The sequence below is a fragment of the Scyliorhinus torazame genome, chromosome 11 (assembly GCF_047496885.1).
Source record: "Scyliorhinus torazame isolate Kashiwa2021f chromosome 11, sScyTor2.1, whole genome shotgun sequence".
Classification (NCBI taxonomy): domain Eukaryota; kingdom Metazoa; phylum Chordata; class Chondrichthyes; order Carcharhiniformes; family Scyliorhinidae; genus Scyliorhinus; species Scyliorhinus torazame.
The window spans coordinates 220,935,637-220,957,727 of NC_092717.1; the positions used below are offsets into that span (position 1 = coordinate 220,935,637).

Here is a 22,091-nt window from a genome sequence, read left to right on the forward strand (position 1 = left end):
CCAAAAATTTTTATGAGTCCAGGAAAGCAATGACAGTTGTGACTCCCCCACCCCACCCATCCCGCCTGAGAGCTAATTGTACAGCTGACGAAGCTCCCCTGCCCTAACATTGCCCTCTGTAGAGGTGAGGGTGGAGGTCTGTAAATGTCCCTTAGTCCACACCACACACACACTCACTCAACTTCTAAAAAGGAATTCCTCTGAGTGAATTGTGCTCTCCTTAGTTTGAGGTATTCTAATGCTGGAACACTCTCTTCCCATTTTGTCACTCAGTGTCAGATCAAGTACAGTGCACCTGTAGAGCCAAGCAATCATTGTTCTATGTCAATATTACCATCCCGGATCAGAGCCCAACAGTGGCCAGGACATTGGGCAGAAACCCCAATATTTTATTTAAATTTTGTAAGACTGTGAGGAAAGGATACCTCGCTTAGTGACTTTACTCAAAATAGGGATATGGTATATAAAAACAAACTTTATTACTAACATAGTATTGAAATATCTTTAACATCACTCAAGAAAATAGCTTACAATTACCTCTTAAACAATGCTAATCAGTACAATGACACACTGACCCTCAACTGCTATCTTTACTCCCACTCAAACAACAGAACCATCTCATGACCCAATCCCAGTTGGGCACTCAGGCATTCTTGCTGTACAGAGGAATACTTTGGGACTTTTTAAAGAGATAGACCTGAATCCTGCCGAAACAATGCAGGATCTCTAGCTGAAGTCTTCAGAAACTGTCTTCATGGTTTGACTTCCATTTCCCAACTGCAACTATCTCTGCTTCACTGCTAAAAATGCATGGTATTCTAGCTCCTCCCAGAAGTTACATCGGGCAATATTCTCCATTTGGGAGACTATGGGCTGGATTCTCCGATTTTGAGGCTATGTCCGGAGCATGTGTTTTCGTTATGACCAAAACATCGGCGGTGCCCCTGCACCAATGCTCTGCCCGGTTGGGGGGGCCAGCAGCCGTGCCACGCCCCGGCTTTACCTACAGATACGAGAGAATTGCCGGGTCCGTGGCCGCGCATGCGCACGGCGACAACCTGCAGCGGTCGTGCCGTACAACATGGCGCCGGCTGCGCGTGGACCAGACCTGCCAGATAGTGCCACCCTGGACACCCCCTCATCACCCAGGGCCACCTCCCACCAGCCCTCAGCGAAGCCACCCCGGGGCCAGCGGCACGGTTCCTGCCCGACTGTGTGGCGGCGCTGGACGCCGTCCGCAGCCACCACGCTGGGTTCCCAATTGCTGAGACCACACGTCCCCTCCCGTCAGGAACTCGGCCCATCGGGGGCGGAGCATTTGGGCAGGGCCTTCAGGTAACGCCCCGAGGCCGTCCCAATGGTGTGCGGCGTACTCGATGACGCCGTTTTGGAGGGGCGGAGCATCTGGAAGCAGGCGCCACCCCGATTCAGCGGTAAAAAGGGATTCTCCACCCGATCGCAGAGTACAAAATCAGCGTCAACTAGCGGAGAATCCCACCCTCTTCTCCCTGCCAGAGCTGGAGTGCACCAGATTTGTGCTCCTGTGGGGAGCACAACTGAGGAAGCGATTCCCAGTCTTTAGCAAGGGATTGGGAATCCCGCTATCGGGCCGCCTGCTCAAAATGGCGGGGTCCCGCAGCTGGCCACTAACCCCCCCCCCCCCCTGCCCCCACATCACAATTCAGCAGCCGCGGTATCGCAAATCAGCCCCTCCGGCATCGCAATTCAGCCCCTCACCCCTGCATTTTCTGGGTACTCCCCTCCCCCACCCTCCAGTACCGTCCCTGACCCTCCCTCCCCACTGAGACCCCCTAATTAAAGGGGCCCCGCACAGACCCCTCAGAAAACTGACCTCTGTCAGGAAGGGCCTCCCCTCATCCTCAGAAGAGAGAAGCTTGTCAGGAAGCTCCCCAGGAGAAAGACCCCTATCCAGATGCTAGAGAACAGTCCAGACAGGCAGTGAAAAAACATCACTCCTTTAACACTCACCTGGGAAATATATTTGCTGGCTCAGGCAGAGGAAGCAACACCTGTCAATTACTTAAAAGAGAACACCCTCAGATCTTTGAGCTGCAAGCCATTCTTTCATTTCTCTTTGACATTGATTTTTTATGGTTGTGATTCGTGACTGACAGCTTCCACACACACAGCTGTCAGCATTGCTCCATTCATCACCCTTCACGGTTGAGTAACTCTGAAGTGCTCAAATTGCAATGTTTATAAACATCAAACATTGATCGACAGCGCCTGGACCACTTCAAACCTCCCTTCACGCTTGAGTGATTTTGAAGTGGTCAGCTGGAAATTTCCAGCATTTAACTCCTTAACAGGCAGGGGGTATCTGGTGGGGTGGGCAGGTATTGCATTGTGAGGGGGGAGGGTGGTCCTTGAATGGACTTTGGAGGTAACTCCCTTAAAGAGTTACCCCCTTGGCCCACTGTGTCCGGGTCAAGTTTTTAAAGACCTGTAGCAATTCTCACCCACGAGATTCCCGACCCAGATGATTGGAGAATCACACGGCCCAGAGAATATGGTGCCTGACCCACTAAGTGGTTGCAAATGGATCTCAATGACCCATCTGCATCCTGCCGTTGGTGCAGGACGTGAACCTCTATTCTGACGGCAGCGGGGGCCAAAGAATCAGAAACAGATCGGCACCCAGCGCCGACCCAGTTATCTTCGCTACCGCTAGATACTCCGCTTCACTGGGAACTCTGCTACCGGCAGCGCGAGGTGGAGAATGTCATCCATCATCTTACCAAGTTGAAACACAATGGGTGTGATTCCCCATCCCGGGACGCCCAGATCGTGTTCCCCAATGGAACGGAAAATTGGCGTAGGGGGAAACCAGCACCAATCCGAATGCAATGCTCCGATCACCCGCTGTCGGTGTAAACAAGGTCCGCGCCGCACGCCAGTGGGAGCATGTAAAGAAATGAAAATGGATCTAATGACCTATTTGCATCTATTTAGCGGGCCTCATGCTTCAGTCTCCCATGATTTTCCGGTTCCTTGGGCCGGGAATTACGTCGGCACGGATCACTTGTGGTCTCTACCAGTGTGGCCCTGGCATGGTGGATCTCGCAGTGGGCCAAGGGGGTAACCGCTGCCCCCTTGGTCCACCACGCCAGAGCCGCACTGGTAGAGACCATCCGAGCACATGCGAGGGCCAACCCCCTCCCCCAACAATGCATTGCCTGCTCACGCAGTTCACCCAAAAGTGGGGAGAAGGTGGGGGAGAATTATGCGATTGACCATGTCAAAAGCTGCAGGCAGATTGAGAAGGACAAGGAGGGCAAGTTTACCTTTGTCATGGTAACGTGGGATGTCAACTGTGACTTTAATAAGAGATGATTCAATACTGCAGCAAGGGGGCGAAACTTGCTTGGAGAAATTCAAACATAAAGTTCCATGGAAAACGGGGGTCTGGATTCTCCAATTGCCAGACTAAGTGCTGATGCCGGCGTGGGAACAGTGGCACTTTACGCCAGAAAAAATGGCGCAACAGCGCCAGGACCGTTGGGGGGTTGGCAACCGCGCTGAGTAAAGCTCCTGACTCCTATGCCAAAAATGGCTGGAGATTGGCCGGGTCCGTCGCCACACATGTGCACAGTGGCGGCCTGCGGCGGCCGTGCCGTGCAACATGGCGCCGGTCACGCGTGTACTCGGCCTGCCGAATAATGTTCCCCAGTAACCCCGCCTCGCCACCCCCAGACCACCCCAGCCCTCGCCGAAGCCCCCCCCGGCCAGTGGCTTGACTCTTTCCCCCCCCCACCCCCCCCCCCCACTGTGGCGGCGCTGGACACAGTCTGCAGCCGCCACACGGGGTTGACGAAAAAAAATAGCATCATCATCATCACTTATTGTCACAAGGCTTCACTGAATTTACTGTGAAAAGCCCCTAGTCGACACATTCCAGAGCCTGTTCAGGGAGGCCGGTACGGGAATTGAACCGTGCTGCTGGTCTTGTTCTGAATTACAAGCCAGCTGTTTAGCCCACTGTGCTAAACCATCCCCAAGTGTATCACGCCGTTTGGAACTCGGCCCATCGGGGCGGAGCATCGGGGAGGGGGTTCCGATGATGCGCCAAAGCCTTTCCAACAGTGTGCGGCGCGCATTGCGATGATGCCATTTCGGAGGGGGCGGAGACTCGAAAACCGGCGTCAAACCAGCGCCGCCGCCAATTTGGGCGTCGGAAGGGATTACGATATTGCCGTCGGCAACGGAGAAACCTGCCCGGGGTCTTTGGAGAGAAAATGAAGGATGGAAATAGCTTGATAGTTTGCAAGTAGAATGGGGTTTCTGCAGTAACTAAACATGCACACATGATGGGAACTAAATACGAATTGAATTGTGGGTGTAAAGTTTTTTGTTCTGTCTTTGGTTGATACTTGCAGTCAAATGAGATCAATGCCCATGAAGCTGCATTGCAGGAATGCAATCAGATGGTGGTTGTAGGGGTGATGGCTGTAAGGCCGGAGGGATTGCTGATGTACCGGGAAGGGGGGAGGGAAGAGTTCAGGTGGAACACTCTCAAATCAGTTGTCCCGTAAGAGCTCCTGCAGTGGAGCGTCGGGTAAGGGTGTGGGAGATGCTGAAGGTTACCAACAAAGTTTTAAGCAGAGCTGAGATGCTTGCCCAACAAATAAATTGAGACACGTTGGGTCACTGGCAATCACTTCCTGGCTATCTGTGTGTAGAGCCACAAGTTCACCTGTATGACCCTTCAGCTGAGGAAAGATGACTGTCACATTAGCGCGGAGAGAGAGGGCAGGTTTTGTTCATTCGTAGCCTGCGCCTGAAACACAAATTATTCAGCAATCAAATAGTTAAAAGAATGTGAAATTCAGTATTACAGCGAATGGATAATAAAAATCAGACAGGGTATGTTTGAGGATATTATTGTGCAGTGGTTTTTCCTTAATGCACACTGAAACCTTTCCAGATCATTTGCTGTGATATGAATTACACCTTACTCAGCAACAAATCATTAAACCTCGTGCTCGGGAAAGTGCAACTGTGAAGAGCTTCTTGAATCATTAATTCCTGCACATAAAATGATTCCACTTTGATTGAAAATTGGCTGCGCTCTCTCTTCTCAAACTCAACAGGAACAGTACGTGTTCATCCATGATGCCATCCTGGAGGCCTGTTTGTGTGGCGACACAGCAATCCCAGCCTCTCAGCTCAGGTCCGCATATTACGAGATGAATAAACTGGAGCCACAGACTAACTCCTCTCAGATGAAGGAGGAGTATAGGGTAAGCATGCTTCTTACAATGTGAAAGGGTTTTCTGTAAAAGGCAATTGTATCTTCTTTCATAGAATCATAGCATTTACAATGCAGGGCTGGTTTAGCACACTGGGCTAAATCGCTGGCTTTTAAAGCAGCCCAAGGCAGGCCAGCCTTGTGGCGACTAGGGGCTTTTCACAGTAACTTCATTTGAAGTCTACTTGTGACAATAAGCGATTTTCATTTTCATTTCAGAAGGAGGCCACTCGGCCCATCGAGTCCGCACCGGCTCTTAGCAAGATTTTGATTTTCTGACTCACAGGGTCTGAGCATCACTGGCCAAGGCCCACTCCTAATTGCCCTTGAGAAGGTGGTGGTATCAAACCACCGTCTTGAACTGCTGCAGTCCATGTGGTGAAGGTACACTCACATTGTAGCCACGTAGATAGTTCCAGATCTATCTAAATACGGGCTGAAGTTCTAATCTGATCAAAAAACTCCACTTCTTTAATGAATGTGCTTCAATATAATAGTGGGGGAGGAGCGTTGGTAGGGTGCTAGAAGACCTATGTTTGGTTGGAGGGGGGCGTTGGGGGAACGGTTGTGGGGAGTAGCAGTGGTGGCGAAGAAGTGGGGTTTATTGATGTTCCTCAGCCTTGTTATGATTCAGGGGGCTGAGATATATCGCAAATCCATTTAATTGTGAACCAGGATGGGTGACTTTTGTTTTGAGTTTTCACGCAGTATAAACCAATCTTATTTACTCGACCAATGAGCAAAGGAATACCAATAAGCAATGTGATGTTCAGGGAGGCTCCACTCCACTCCTAATCTGACTGTGGTCTGTAAAGGAGGGAGTCTGATGACGGATATCTCTGTATGGAAGAAAATAACTATCAAATTAGAAAGGAATTGCTGCTTCGTGCCTCTTTGTGTGGGGATAAAGAGGCTAATTATTGAGCCATACAGATTGGAACAAGAAGAACGCAAAATTCTGTTTCTTTGCTTAATGTGGATCAGCCATGGAAGGAGAATGGTGCTGGGCAGGTGACGTGGGAGTGCTGGTAGGGGTGGTGGTGGGTGAAGGGCAGTCACCTTGGACCTCGCACATGCCCTGCCCAGTGACCAATTATTGGTGGTCAAAGCTGAAGTTGTCGGGAAAGTTCAAGACAAAAAAATAAAAGGAAATTTAAAAAAGGAAATAGGTAGCATAAGTGATTAGCACTGTGGCTTCACAGCGCCAGGGTCCCAGGTTCGATTCCCTGCTGGGTAACTGTCTGTGCGAAGACTGCACGTTCTCCCCGTGTCTGCGTGAGTTTCCTCCAGGTGCTCCGGTTTCCTCCCACAGTCCAAAGATGTGCAGGTTAGGTAGATTGGCCATGATAAACTGCCCTTAGTGACCAAAAAAGGTTAAGAGGGGTTATTGGGTCAGGGGGATAGGGTGGAATTAGACCATAAGACATAGGAGCGGAAGTAAGGCCATTCGGCCCATCGAGTCCACTCCGCCATTCAATCATGGCTGATTTCAACTCCATTTACCCGCTCTCTCTCCATAGCCCTTAATTCCTCGAGAAATCAAGAATTGAGGGCTTAAGTGGGTTGGTGCAGACTCGATGGGCCGAATGGCCTCCTTCTGCACTGTATGTTCTATGAAAATAAGGCATTTTCAAATAAAACATAAATGTATGGCAGTGATGGAGTCCAAAGATATGCAGGTTAGGTGGATTGGCCATGAAAAATTGTCCCACAGTGTCCAAAGATGTGCAGGTTAGGTGGATTGGCCATGATAAATTGCCCCTCAGTGTCCAAAGATGTGCAGGTTGGACTGGGATGGGGTGGGGGATTGGGCCGAGGTAAGATGCTCTTTCGGAGAGTTGGTGCAGTCTCGATGGGCCGAATGGCTTCCTTCTGCACTGTCGGAATTCTATGGTTCTATGTGAGACCTGAATAAATGCACAGTTCTCATGCCATATTTCTGAAGCATCCCATGATAATCATTTGGATATTCGTCGGTACCCAGATTTACTTTTGAGTAATTGGATAGAGCCCATGACAAGAAAACGGAAAATGATTAAAAGATCAGATGAGCTCTTCTTGGGCCAAGTTATTCTGTAAAAATTAGGAACACCCTTATTGTCATCTCTCTCTATCAGACTCTTAACATGGTGACACCAACCCTGCGCGTGGAAGACTGCAGTATAGCACTTCTACCTCGAAACCATGAGAAGAATCGGTGCATGGATATCCTTCCACCAGACAGATGCCTCCCATTCCTGATCACAATAGATGGAGAAAGTAGCAATTACATCAACGCTGCCCTAATGGATGTGAGTAGCTGACGTTATTCCAATAATGAGGCTTATCAGAAGCCCTAAGTCGGCGCAACGGTGCATTTTCCATTCCTTGTTACATTAAATATTTAATTGATTGGCTTTGAAGTAAACTATTAAATTGTTCTCATTGCTCATTACATACAGAGGTTCAGTGGCTGTAATACTGGAGTAGCAATCCGGGGTCATGAGTGCCAATCCTATTAAAAACTATATGGTCCGGTGGAAATTGCTGATTTAATACAGGCATGATTTCAGTGGAAAATGTATTGCACACAAAACAAGTGAATGTACTTCACAAAAACTGAGCATCATTTAATGTAATCTTTGTAATCTTTCACTGTCACCAAAGTTTGCATTTGAAGCATGAATTTATCAGGGTCAGCACACCTTAGTGTAGCTTCTTGGATTTTGTCCAGCAGCTTGGCTGCTAAGAACTTTTAAAAACAAAGAACAAAGAAAAGTACAGCACAGGAACAGGCCCTTCAGCCCTCCAAGCCTGCGCCGACTATGCTGCCCATGGAAACTAAAATCTTCTACACTTCTGGGGTCTGTATCCCTCTATTCCCATCCTATTCATGTATTTGTCAAGATGCCCTTAAACGTCATTATCATCCCTGCTTCCACCACCTCCTCCGGCAGCGAGTTCCAGGCACCCACTACCCTCTGTGTAAAAAAACTTGCCTCGTACATCTCCTCTAAACCTTGCCCCACGCACCTTAAACCTATGTCCCCTCGTAATTGACTCTGGGAAAAAGTCTCTGACTATCCACCTTGTCTATGCCCCTCATAATTTTGTAGACCTCTATCAGGTCGCCCCTCAACCACTGTCGTTCCAGTTAGAACAAACCAAGTTTATTCAACCTCTCCTTATAGCTAATGCCCTCCATACCAGGCAGCATCCTGGTAAATCTCTTTCGTACCCTCTCTAAAGCCTCCACATCCTTTTGGTAGTGTGGCGACCAGAATTGAACACTATACTCAAAGTGTGGCCTAACTAAGGTTATATACAGCTGAACGTATATGTCCAATACAGCTTATTATCTGAATGACCATAAATTAGGAGATGGGAATGTGCAATAAGCCCTGGGTGTCCTCGTACACCAGTCGTTGAAGGTAAGCATGCAGGTGCAGAAGGTGGGAAAGAAAGCAAATGGTATGTGGATTGATTGGGCAAATGGATTGAGGAGGTTAGGATTGTTCCAGGGAGCTTGAAATTTGCCCATCGGATGTTGCAAAGTCCCGGGAAATTCCCACGGAGATCATTGAGCTCCATGCTTCTGTGGGGTCTCGATCCAGAGACCGGATAATTTTGGCTAAAATTATCCATAGTTTTCACCCATGTTACACACCATTTTAATAGATAACGAGAAAGCAGGGCGTAATGAAGGAAAGTCCAATTTGGGGGCTACCCCAAAAATGCACTGGGAAATGCCTCTTGGAACTTTACAGGTAAGGTTTGCATGGTAATTGCCCAGGGGTTCTATCTTCCCCGAGGCAATTGCCCTGCGCTGTGAACCAATGTGGTTTAAATCACTATAGTTGGATGGTTTCACCAAGGTTACACCAGGTCTTACCCTTAAAAAATTAGAAGAATTAAAACCTCTAGCAAATTCTGGGTAAACATCTACATCTTATATTTAAATATTGTAAGCACCCAGACTGATCCACCCACAGGACTCCCGATCTCCGACTCCACCACCCCCACCCCTCCCCTGACCTCAGACCCTCCCACTCACACCTGACCTTCGACCCACCCACCCTCCACTCCACCATCCCTCAACCCATCCGATCTCCAACCCAAACCCGACCTCTGACCCACCCCACTCCGACCTCCACACACACACACACAATATATGCACAGAACGGTTAATGTATGCAGTGTCCAACAATGGTATCTATTGTTCATTGTTAAAAAATCTACAAACGAAAAATGCAGTTAATCACATCTGGACCAGTACCAAGATGATTTAATTCAGTGAAGGGAGCATGCCAACCATTCCTAGGCTGGCCCATCCATGGTTCGACCCCGACATCATGTTGCTAACTCATGATTCGGTTTTCTGAGCTCCACTGATTTGGCCTGGCAAATGACCATTGGCAAAAATTATTTTCACAAAGAACAAATCAACTGAGGTGGCTGACAAATGTGGCCTTGCCCAACTTCATCCACATCCTGAGAGAAAATATAATAAAACAGTCGGCAATACGGAATTATGGGGCCATAGCTCAAGCAACCTACCCAGCACGTTCCCTGGAATGGTATGTGGTTTGACCAGTCTTATCGCCTTTCACATCTTTGAGTTGATAATTATCTCGATCCCTCCTCTTCGCAAAGTGCTTGCCCAAATCCAGCGGCCGGCAGGTTGCCAGTACAGGTATGACATGAGTTCACAATTACGACTCACCATGACGCAAGTGGCTAATCTGGAGCAGGGGTGAGCACCAAGTGAAGGCACAGAGTGGGGGAGACAAATGGAAAATCAGAGGAAAGGGATCAACTCGAGCTGATCTCAGACACTTCGCAAGTAGTGTTCAACTGACAGAGACTTCAGAGTCTACACGGCTTTGTGGCCTATCATGTTACCTTCATGACATTAAATGAACAGGACCTTTCAAATGATACTCCCTGTCCAGCCAAACCTCTTACTGTCCGCATCTCATATTCTTTGTACTTGCACGGATGTTCCCACAATTATATAGGCATAATCATTCATGCACACATACATACGATGGAAACATAGGAACATAGAAACTAGGAACCAGAGTAGGCCATTCGATCCTTTGAGCTTGCTCCACCATTCAATATGATCGTGGCTGACATTCTATTTCAACTTATTCACACACATATGCATATGCACACATGTGATCACAGACACATAGGGGTGGATTCTCCGCTGTCTACTGCCAGTAGCGGAGTTCCCGATGCAGCCAACCCCTTTCCGATGTTCCGGTGCCCTGTCGACAGCGACAGCAAACTGTATGCCCCCCTACCGGCGGGAAGATGCAAATGGGCTGGAGACCCGACGCCTCTGTAGTTCTCTGGCCCTCTGGGCTGGGATTCATGTGGGTGTGGACTGGTGCAAGTGTTTTCCAGCGTGGCCTTGACACAGTGGACCTCGCAGCGGGCCATGGGGTACGTATGGAACATAGATGCCCTTGAAAGACCCCCCTAGCTGCCACAACACAAATCCTGCCCACCCATGCCCCAGCCCCCCATCAGACCCCCTCATCAGAGACCATCATCAGAGACCCTCATCAGAACACCCCCATCAGACCCCCTTATCAGAGACCCTCATCAGAACCCCCCTCCTATCAAACCCCCTCATCAGAGACCCTCATCAGAACACCCCCCTTCATCAGAGACCCTCATCAGAACACCCACCCCCATCAGACCCCCTCATCAGGGACCCTCATCAGAACACCCCCCCATCAGACCCCCATATCAGTGACTCCCCCATAACAGAAACTCCCATATCAGTGACCCACCATAGCAGTGACCCACTCATATCAATGACCCCCCTTGCTCCCCCACCCCCCTGTTTAAGTGAAGCCCTCCCATATCTGAGACTCTCCCTGGTATCAGAGACTCCCCCATATCAGAGGCCCTCCTGCCCGTATATCACCCCTGCCTGGAAGCTAAAGTACGAAGTCTTACAACACCAGGTTAAAATCCAACAGGTTTGTTTCGATGTCACTAGCTTTCGGAGCGCTGCTCCTTCCTCAGGTGAATGAAGAGGTCTGTTCCAGAAACACATATATAGACAAATTCAAAGATGCCAAACAATGCTAGGAATGCGAGCATTAGCAGGTGATTAAATCTTTACAGATCCAGAGATGGGGTAACCTCAGGTTAAAGAGGTGTGAATTGTACCAAGCCAGGACAGTTGGTAGGATTTTGCAGGCCAGATGGTGGGGGATGAGGTTCTGATGAGGGTCTCTGATCCCCCACCACCCCCCACCATCTGGCCTGCGAAATCCTACCAACTGTCCTGGCTTGGTACAATTCACACCTCTTTAACCTGGGGTTACCCCATCTCTGGATCTGTAAAGATTTAATCACCTGCTAATGCTCGCATTCCTAGCATTGTTTGGCATCTTTGAATTTGTCTATATATGTGTTTCTGGAACAGACCTCTTCATTCACCTGAGGAAGGAGCAGCGCTCCGAAAGCTAGTGACATCGAAACAAACCTGTTGGACTTTAACCTGGTGTTGTAAGACTTCGTACTGTGCTCACCCCAGTCCAACGCCGGCATCTCCACATCATGGAAGCTAAAGAGCAGTCTAGACAGAAACAGTTTAAAATCACTGCTTTTTCATATTCCAGTCCCTTACACCTGCTGCCTCAGACGGAAGTGTAGAAAGCAGCAACTGATACTTCGTAGAAAGCCAAACAACATCACACGGCTTTAAACCCCCTCAGATCCTTTGATTTGAAAGACTTCCATTCCGTTCCAAAGAGAAATAGCTTTTAGTAGGCTGTAATTGACAGTGTAATAACTTCCAGACACCTGATTTATTTTCATTTCTCTTTATGCTTGAATATATCTCAAGTATCCTGCTGTGAAGCTAAGCACAATGTTTAGAAACATGTAGGCGAAAAGTGCTTTCACTTCCTCTTTTTCTTAGCAGAAAGCACTTAACTGCTTTTGATGTGGTGACTAGGATGGCAGGATTTGCGTTGTGAGGGTGATGGGGGCCATTGGCAGACCTTCCTATTGGGTTGCCCGCTCAAAATGGCAGCCCTAAAGTGAGATTCGGAATGGTGAGAGAACATGGAGCTGGATTCTCCCGTCCCTCAGCCGTTTATTTTTACTGGTGCGTTATTCGCTGACAGCGAAATTCTCTACTCCCACCACTTGTCAGTGGGATTTCCCACACCGCCAGTGGGAACAGAGAGTCCCAAATCTGCCAATGGAAAATCTAACCCATATGTTGAGATTCTAGGTTGCAAGTCCGCCCTGCCATCACTGCTGGGGAGGATGGTGAATTTGGTGTGCCGTTCGCTGGCAGCGGATATCTCATTAAAGCTACACCATGCCACCAGTAAACCCATGGGAGGGGGTGTGCTGCCAGCGGGACCAAATAACCCGCCACCAGTGAACGGCCGGAGAATTCCAGCCATCAACACACTTATGCTCACAATTCCTCGTAGGTGCCACTGGACTGGAATTACCAGTGAACCACTCCTGGCGTCCCGACTGTTGACTCATCCAGGATTAACAAGCAGAACAGAGTCAAGGGCCAAGAATGGAACTTTCCTGGTATGAGTGGCAGTGCCACACTGCAAATGGGGCTGGTTTAGCACACTGGGCTAAATAGCTGGCTTTTAAAGCAGACCAAGGCAGGCCAGCAGCACGGTTCAATTCCCGTACCAGCCTCCCCGGACAGGCGCCGGAATGTGGCGACTAGGGGCTTTTCACAGTAACTTCATTTGAAGCCTACTTGTGACAATAAGCGATTTTCATTTTCATTTCATTCTCATGTGTTATTCACCCACTAAGCCATTTGAAAATTTCCAGTTCTTCCTTTTAGCAGTGCTGAAGGATTAAAACATGTCAATGTTTGGAGAGATTTCCAGAGGCTTTGACCAGCTGCAAGCAGCCATTAGAAAACTGGGGGATATGCCAACAATTGGCTTTCCAATAAGTGCAGCTGGCAAATGAGAATTGGGAACATATCTGTCCTGCTGTGTCAACCTAACTCTTACTTCCCTCTTACAGAGTTATAAGCAACCTTCAGCCTTCATTGTTACCCAACACCCCTTACCAAATACCGTGAAGGACTTCTGGAGACTAGTGTTGGACTATCACTGTACGTCAATCGTCATGCTCAATGATATGGACCCTGCTCAGGTATGTGTAAACATGAAGGACGCACTCAGCAGGTGAGGCAGCAGCGGTGGTGGGTGAAATGTTGATGACCTTTCCAATGTGTAAAAGTGGCTCATGACATGATTTAATGTCAGTTAACTCGCAAGGTGGAAATGGCCAGGCCCGGGGGCGGGGGGGGGGGGGGGGGGGGGGGGGTTGTTTCACATTAAGTTTCTATTGGATTGGGAAGTTTCTATGCTTTCCTGGTTTACAATAAAGGTTTTATGGTGGCCAAAGGTAAATAAATGCATTGAAGGTGTACACAGCTGCCTAGCGCTGTGTGTTAATGGGGACAAACACCAGGAAGCTTCAACTGAAGAAGGAAACTCTGAATTTACACAGAGATTTAAAAAGCGCGGGAGGAGAGAGCCGGGACAGCAAAAAGAGCGCGAGAGGAGAGAGAGCCGGGACAGCGAAAACAGCGTGAGAGGAGGAGAGAGCCGGGAGATTTAAAAAGCGCGGGAGGAGAGAGCCGGGACAGCGAAAACAGCGAGAGAGGAGAGAGAGCCGGGACAGCGAAAACAGCGTGGGAGGAGAGAGCCGGGAGATTTAAAAAGCGCGGGAGGAGAGAGCCGGGACAGCGAAAGCAGCGCGCGAGGAGAGAGAGCCGGGACAGTGAAAACAGAGCGGGAGGAGAGAGCCGGGAGATTTAAAAAGTGCAGGAGGAGAGAGCCGGGACAGCGAAAACAGCGCGAGAGGAGAGAGTGCCAGGACAGCGAAAACAGCGTGAGAGGAGAGAGAGCCGGGACAGCGAAAACAGCGTGAGAGGAGAGAGAGCCGGGACAGCGAAAACAGCGCGGGAGGAGAGAGCCGGGAGATTTAAAAAGCGTGGGAGGAGAGAGCCGGGACAGTGCTGGGAGAGGTGAGTGCACAAAAGGTGTGGCAGGAGTGCCTTTAGACACGGAGTGCTGATTGGAACAGAGTGCATCTGAGTTGAGGTGAGTGACTGAATGCTGATTGGAACAGAGTGCATCTGAGTTTAGGTGAGTGACTGAGTGCTGATTGGAACAGAGTGCATCTGAGTTTAGGTGAGTGACTGAGTTCGGGTGAGTGGCGAGAGAGTGCTGTGTTTTTGTTGGTGTTCGGGTTTATCCTTGAGGTTATATAAAAAACATTTTTTTTTTAAATTATTATTTAAATTAATTAACTAATTGAATATGGCTGGACAGGTGATGTGCTGTTGCTGTCTGATGATGGAACTGGTGGATCCCATTGAGACCGTCAGTGACCCCATCTGCAGCAAGTGTTGGCTGCTCGAGGAACTTCGGCTCAGAATTGATGAGCTGGAGACCGAGCTGCACACACTGCGGCATATCAGGGAGGGGGAACATTACCTGGACACTTTGTTTCAGGAGGCAGTCACACCCGGTAGAATAAGTACTGTTAATTCGGACAGTGGTCAGGGACAGAGTGGTGTGACTGCAAGGGAGGCAGGTAGGGGGATCCTGAGTTTAGGAGTTGAGGAGCCTCAACCCTTGACCTTGTTCAACAGGTATGAGGTACTTGCTCCCTGTGTGGATGAGGAAGAGGGCTGTAGGGAGGATGCGTTGACTGACCACTGCACCGTGGTACAGGAAGCCATTCAAGAGGGGGGAGCAAAAAGACAAGTGGTAGTTGTAGGGGATTCTATAATTAGGGGGATTGATGGCATCCTTTGTAAGCCAGATCAAGAGTCCCGCATGGTATGTTGCCTGCCCGGTGCCAGGGTGAGGGATATCTCTGATCGGCTTGAAAGGATTTTGGAGAGGGAGGGGGAGGATCCAGTTGTTGTGGTCCACGTTGGGACTAACAACATAGGTAAGACTAGGCAAGAGGATCTGTTTGGGGATTATCAAACACTAGGGACTAAATTAAAGAACAGGTCCTCCAGGGTTATAATCTCTGGATTACTACCCGAGCCACGTGCCAATTGGCATAGGGTTGAGAAAATTAGGGAAGTTAACACGTGGCTAAAGGAGTGGTGCGGGAAAGAGGGATTCCATTTCATGGGGCATTGGCATCAGTACTGGGGCAGGAGGGACCTGTACCATTGGGACGGTCTTCACCTGAACCATTCTGGGACCAGTGTTCTAGCGAATAGGACAAATAGGTTGGTCACAAGGACTTTAAACTAGCAAGTTGGGGGGAAGGGAAGTGTAAAGCTATGGACAGTATAATAGTTAATGGAGATCAAGGCAGCAGGTTATGTGACAGGTTATTATGTAGAGATATGGGTTCAAAGACAAGGAAAATTAGGAGAAAGGGTAAGAGGAAAAATAATTTGCGAAAAGTTACTGATCAAGGTGTTAGGATTCATAACAAAGACATAAAAAACAGCATAAGTGTATTTTATCTGAATGCTCGTAGTATACGAAATAAGGTAAATGAGTTGATGGCACAAATCATCGTGAATGACTATGATTTAGTGGCCATTACTGAAACATGGTGAAAAGATGGTCACGACTGGGAGTTAAATATCCAAGGGTATCAGACTATACGAAAGGATAGAATGGACGGTAAGGGCAGTGGTGTAGCTTTGTTGTTTAAGGATGGCATCCGGGCAATAGTAAGGGATGATATTGGTGCTATGGAGGACAAGGTTGAATCAATTTGGGTGGAAATCAGGAATAGTAAGGCGAAAAGGTCACTGATAGGAGTCGTCTATAGGCCACCAAATAGTAACAGGATGGTAGGGCAGGCAATAAGCAAAGAAATAACGGATGCATGTAGAAATGGTACAGCGGTTATCATGGGAGATTTAAATCTGCATATCGATTGGTTTAACCAGGTTGGTAAAGGCAGCCTTGAGGAGGAGTTTATAGAATGTGCCCGGGATAATTTCCTGGAACAGTATGTAATGGAACCTACAAGGGAACAAGCGGTCCTAGATATGGTCCTGTATAATGAGGCAGGATTGATTAATGATCTCATAGTTCGGGATCCTCTTGGAAGGAGCGACCACAATATGGTGGAATTTAAAATACAGTTGGAGGATGACAAGGTAAAATCAAACACTAGTGTTTTGTGCTTAAACAAAGGCGATTACAATGGGATGAGAGAAGAACTAGCTAAGGTAGACTGGGAACAAAGACTTCATGGTGAAGCAGTTGAGGAACAGTGGAGAACCTTCCGAGCGATCTTTCACAGTGTTCAGAAAAGGTTCATACCGACAAAAAAGAAAGACGGTAGAAAGGGGAAAAATTGACCGTGGATATCTAAGGAGGTGAGGGAGAGTATCAAATTGAAGGAAAAAACATACAAAGTGGCAAAGATTAGTGGGAGACTAGAGGACTGGGAAGTCTTTAGGGGACAACAGAAAGCTACTAAAAAAGCCATAAAGAAGAGTAAGGTAGACTATGAAAGTAAACTGGCTCAGAACATAAAAGCAGATAGTAAAAGCTTCTACAAATATATAAGACAAAAAAGAGTGGCTAAGGTAAATATTGGTCCTTTGGAAGATGAGAAGGGAGATTTAATAATAGGAGACGGGGAAATGGCTGAGGAGCTGAACAGGTTTTTTGGGTCAGTCTTCACAGTGGAGGACACAAATAACATGCCAGTGACTGATGGAAATAAAGATATGATAGGTGAGGACCTTGAGATGATTGTAATCACTAAGGAGGCAGTATTGGGCAAGCTAATGGGGCTAAAGGTAGACAAGTCTCCTGGCCCTGATGGGATGCATCCCAGAGTGTTAAAAGAGATGGCTAGGGAAATTGTAAACGCACTAGTGATAATTTATCAAAATTCACTAGACTCTGGGGTGGTCCCAGAGGATTGGAAAGTAGCAAACGTGACACCACTGTTTAAAAAAGGAGGTAGGCAGAAAGCGGGTAATTATCGGCCGGTAAGCTTAACTTCGGTTGTAGGGAAAATGTTGGAATCTATCATTAAGGAGGAAATAGCGGGGCACCTGGAGGGAAATTGTCCCATTGGGCAGACGCAGCATGGGCTCACAAAGGGTAGGTCGTGTCTGACTAATTTGGTAGAATTTTTTGAGGACGTTACCACTGCAGTAGATAACGGGGAGCCAATGGATGTGGTATATCTGGATTTCCAGAAAGCTTTTGACAAGGTGCCACACAAAAGGTTGCTGCATAAACTAAAGATGCATGGCATTGAGGGTAAAGTGGTAGCACGGGTAGAGGATTGGTTAACTAACAGAAAGCAGAGAGTGGGGATAAATGGGTGTTTCTCTGGTTGGCAACCTGTGACTAGTGGGCTCCCTCAAGGATCAGTGTTGGGCCCGCAGTTGTTCACAATTTACATAGACGATTTGGAGTTGGGGACCAAGTGCAATGTGTCAAAGTTTGCAGACGACACTAAGATGAGTGGTAAAGCAAAAAGTGCAGAGGATACCAGAAGTCTGCAGAAGGATTCGGATAGGTTAGGTGAATGGGCTAGGGTCTGGCAGATGGAATTCAATATTGCCAACTGTGAGGCTATCCATTTTGGGAGGAATAACAGCAGAATGGATTATTATTTAAACGGTAAGATGTTAAAACATGCTGCTGTGCAGAGGGACCTGGGTGCGCTGGTGCACGAGCCGCAAAAAGTTGGTGTGCAGGTGCAACAGGTGATTAAGGCTAATCGAGTTTTGTCTTTCGTTGCTAGAGGGATGGAGTTCAAGACTAGGGAGGTTATGCTGCAATTGTATAGGGTGTTGGTGAGGCCGCATCGGGAGTATTGTGTTCAGTTTTGGTCTCCTTACCTGAGAAAGGACATATTGGCACTGGAGGGAGTGCAGAGGAGATTCACTAGGTTGATCCCAGAGTTGAGGGGATTAGATTACGATGAGAGGTTGAGTAGACTGGGACTGTACTCATTGGAGTTTAGAAGAATGCGGGGGGATCTTATTGAAACATATAAAATTATGAAGGGAATAGATAGGATAGATGCGGGCAGGTTGTTTCCACTGGTCGGGGAAAGCAGAACTAGGGGGCATAGCCTCAAAATAAGGGGAAGTAGATTTAGGACGGAGTGTAGGAGGAACATCTTCACCCAAAGGGTTGTGAATCTCTGGAATTCCTTGCCCAGTGAAGCAGTTGAGGCTCCTTCTTTAAATGTTTTTAAGAAAAAGATAGATACCTTTCTAAAGAATAAAGGGATTCGGGGATATGGTGTACGGGCCGGAGAGTGGTGCTGAGTCCACAAAGATCAGCCATGATCTCATTCAATGGCGGAGCAGGCGCGAGGGGCCAGATGGCCTACTCCTGTTCCTAGTTCTTATGTTCTTATGCCTTTCACAAACTCGGGATATCCCAAAGAGCTTTCCAGCCAATGAATTTCTTTTGAACTGAAGCCACTGCTGTAATGTGGCAGCTAGTGTGAAAATCTTTGATGAATTTTTCTGGTGGTTCGATACAATCTTTTTTTTTTAATTTAGAGTACCCAATTGATTTTTTCCAATTGAGGGGCAATTTAGCGTGTCCAATCCACCTAGCTTGCACATTTTTGGGTTGTGGGGGCGAAAACCCACACAAACACAGGGAGATTGTGCAAACTCCACACGGACAGTGTCGCAGAGCCGGGATCGAACCTGGGCCCTCGGCGCCGTGAGGCCACAGTGCTAACCCAATACGCAACCGAGCTGCCCATAGGTTCAATACAATCTTACCAAGAATCCCTTTTCTGGCAACTTGAGGTGACTTTACGGAAACCTTTAAGATCCTGAGGAGTGCTGACAGGTTGGATGTGGATGTGGAGAGGATGTTTCCTCTTGTCCAACGGAGAATGTAAAATGAGGGGGTCTCTGTTTAAAAATAAAGAGTCGCTCATTTAAGACAGAGGTTAGGAGAAATGTTTTCTCTCAGAGGGTTATAAGCCTCTGGAACTCTCTTCCTCAAAAGGCAGTGGAAGCAGAGACTTTTAATATTTTTAAGGCTGAGCTAGATAGATTTTAGATTAACAGGGAGCGTGACGGGAGGTTATTGGGGGTCAGCAGGAATTTGTAGTTTATACCAGTAGTAAGATGAGCAGTAGATGAGTGTAGTTAGATGTTATTGATCAGTTGTGTATGCATAAGGACTAAGTGTTGAATCCCAGTTTAGTCGTGTAAATAAAATCACAGCTTTGTTTAAGTTAAAAGCTATTCTGTGGTCTTTGTGAACACTACGCCAACCATCCTGAAACAAGCAAAACAAAGAACACCACAGTAACAACTCAACAAAAATATCTTAATATTGGCTTGTGACATGCATATCCAATTAGAACCAAGGCTTCTATACTTAGTAATTACGTCCATTACTAAGCATAATGGAAAATTGGGGCAGGATGTCCCCTGACTTCTTTCAGAATAGCTTCAGGCTAGTGTCAATATGAGTAGACATTCCCAATTGCTAAATTGGTTAATTTCTTTCGACCATTATTAATGACAAGTAGGTACTCTTTACAACTCACTTCACGGTACTCTTCTTCTCCTCCCAGTCCATGCTGGCAGGCCTTGTTGCCATTTCAGTTCATAACAATGCTCCTACCTCTTCCCTCACCTTTAATTCAACACTCTTCAGAGAGATGGTGGCACAGTGATAATGTCAGTGGACATGTATCATAGAATCAGAGAATTCCTACAGTGCAAAAGGAGGCCATTTGGCCCAGCGAGTCTGCACTGACCCTCTGAAAGAGCATTTTACCTAGACCGACTCCCCGTAACTCCTAATCTGCACATCTTTGGACTGTGGGATGAAACCGGAGCAGCCGGAGGAAACACATGCAAACCCGGGGAGAAAGTGCAGCGCGGGTTCAATTCCCGTACCAGCTTACCCGAACAAGTGCCGGAATGTGGCGACTAGGGGCCTTTCACAGTAACTTCATACTTGTGACAATAAAAGGTTATTATTATTATCTAACCTTACTCACACCATCTGCTCTTATGACCTTCACTAACTATCTCCTGCATACACTCCTCCCCTAAGGTCTAGCACCACTACCTACTATAGTTGTATTTGCAGCTCCCTCTAGTGGCTCCTCTCGACACTACATTAACCCTTGTAAAGCTGATAGTTGTGATAATATCACAGTTACCTTTCTGTTTCGGGTTTGTTCACTTTCCAGGCTGTCAGTATGGAGGTATGTAGTGCAAAGATGGGTGGACACTGGGGTAGAATCTCCCCATTGTCTTCCGCACTGTCCTCCAGAAATCCGTTCAACCACTGAGACAAACGAAGGCCTCGGAAAAAGATTGAATTCCTCCAAAGTCTTCTCGGAAAGTGGAGGAGAAAAATAATAACTTCTCACATCTATTGAGTGCCTGACATTTCCTTTTCTTGAAAGAAAATAAAAGCAATCATGGAAAAGCCTTCTGTGAGGTTTTCAGTCAGATTTTTAAAAAATTGAAGTCAGTAACTGAAGTATAATGGACCTTCTTTAAGGGCATTTTGCTTAAACCCTTTATTGAAAATGTTTTTGACCTCGTCAATCAATTACGAAAATGAAGTCCAGGCATTCAGCTTGTCAGGCCTGAATGGGGTGAGAGTCTTTAAAGCAAATAATATCACAATTACAGGTCTAACTCACCGGCGTCCTGAGAGTTTGATTTTCCTTCAGAACTTAGTCATGCTGCGTTCCTTAATAGTGCTACTTTTGCTTGCCTGCTGATGGTGAGTAAGGTTGGGCGATGGGATAAACAGAATATGTCAGACAAAATGCCTCAGGTAAATGAAGTGACAGATTTACTGACAGTGTTGCCATTTTATAAGATCCCCATCCATCGGTTACCAACTATTGTCACAACTGTTGTCAGGTCTGGGAATTGGATATTCAGAATGATGAACACACTCTTACTCTCCCATTCTAATTGAATGTTGTGCAGCAGGTTTTTAATCCACTAACCCTATTAAGCAAACAAAGGAGATTGGGGCTTGTATTTCTCTCCATCAATATTTTGTCCCATGTAAAACTATTTAGTGTGATTGAAAGCGGCGAGTGCACAGCACTCATTGGCCACTTCTTAAAAAAAAAACAGAAAATGCTGCAAATATGTACGGCAAATCTGACAGGATCTGTGAACGGAGAGTGGGGGGGCTCTTGGGCAAAGGTTTAGAAACTGGGAGTGAACACAGTCAGAGACAAATGCATCTTGTCACTTCCCTGACATGTTGCCACCTTTCCCCCGCAGGCAGCTTGTATGCAGCAACCACCTGGCAGCAGCTGGATGCCAATTAAGCTTGTTAACTGGGCAATTAGTAGCAAGTTTTCAAGGGTAATTCAATTTTGCCAGTGTCAGATAGACCCCAAGTCATTTCAGAACCTGGGCTACTCAGAGGGAGCGCCAGCAAAGCAAAAGGTCAGGTCGGCATTAAAATAAGATTCAACCTAATTTAAAGGGGCATACGGCAAGGCCAATTTAATCAGTGGGCTGAGACTCGCCATTGCAAGGCCAGATCCTGGAGACTTCTCTGACAAACAGTGCTCGGAGATCGGAGATGGCTGACGGTCCCTATCTGCCTTTTCTCACCGCGATTTCGCTCGACCCCTCCTTTGTGGCTTTCATCCCAGCCGCACACTGATTGGCTTTCAGCCCAGCCACACACTGATTGGCTTTCATCCCGGCCGCACACTGATTGGCTTTCATCCCGGCCGCACACTGATTGGCTTTCATCCCGGCCGCACACTGATTGGCTTTCATCCCAGTCACACACTGATTGGCTTTCAGCCCATCCACACACTGATTGGC

At 47.5% G+C, this 22,091-nt stretch overlaps 1 protein-coding gene across 7 annotated transcripts in view; it reads left to right on the top strand.

Annotated features, from left to right (window-relative positions):
- LOC140385802 (receptor-type tyrosine-protein phosphatase mu-like) overlaps positions 1-22,091 on the top strand; it is an 897,711-nt gene that overhangs the window by 824,483 nt on the left and 51,137 nt on the right. For all 7 annotated transcript variants that reach the window (XM_072468340.1, XM_072468341.1, XM_072468342.1 and 4 more), the window contains 3 exons: positions 5,112-5,261; positions 7,387-7,560; positions 13,289-13,420. In XM_072468340.1, coding sequence (XP_072324441.1) covers positions 5,112-5,261; positions 7,387-7,560; positions 13,289-13,420 — 456 coding nt within the window. The remainder of the gene's footprint in view (positions 1-5,111; positions 5,262-7,386; positions 7,561-13,288; positions 13,421-22,091) is intronic.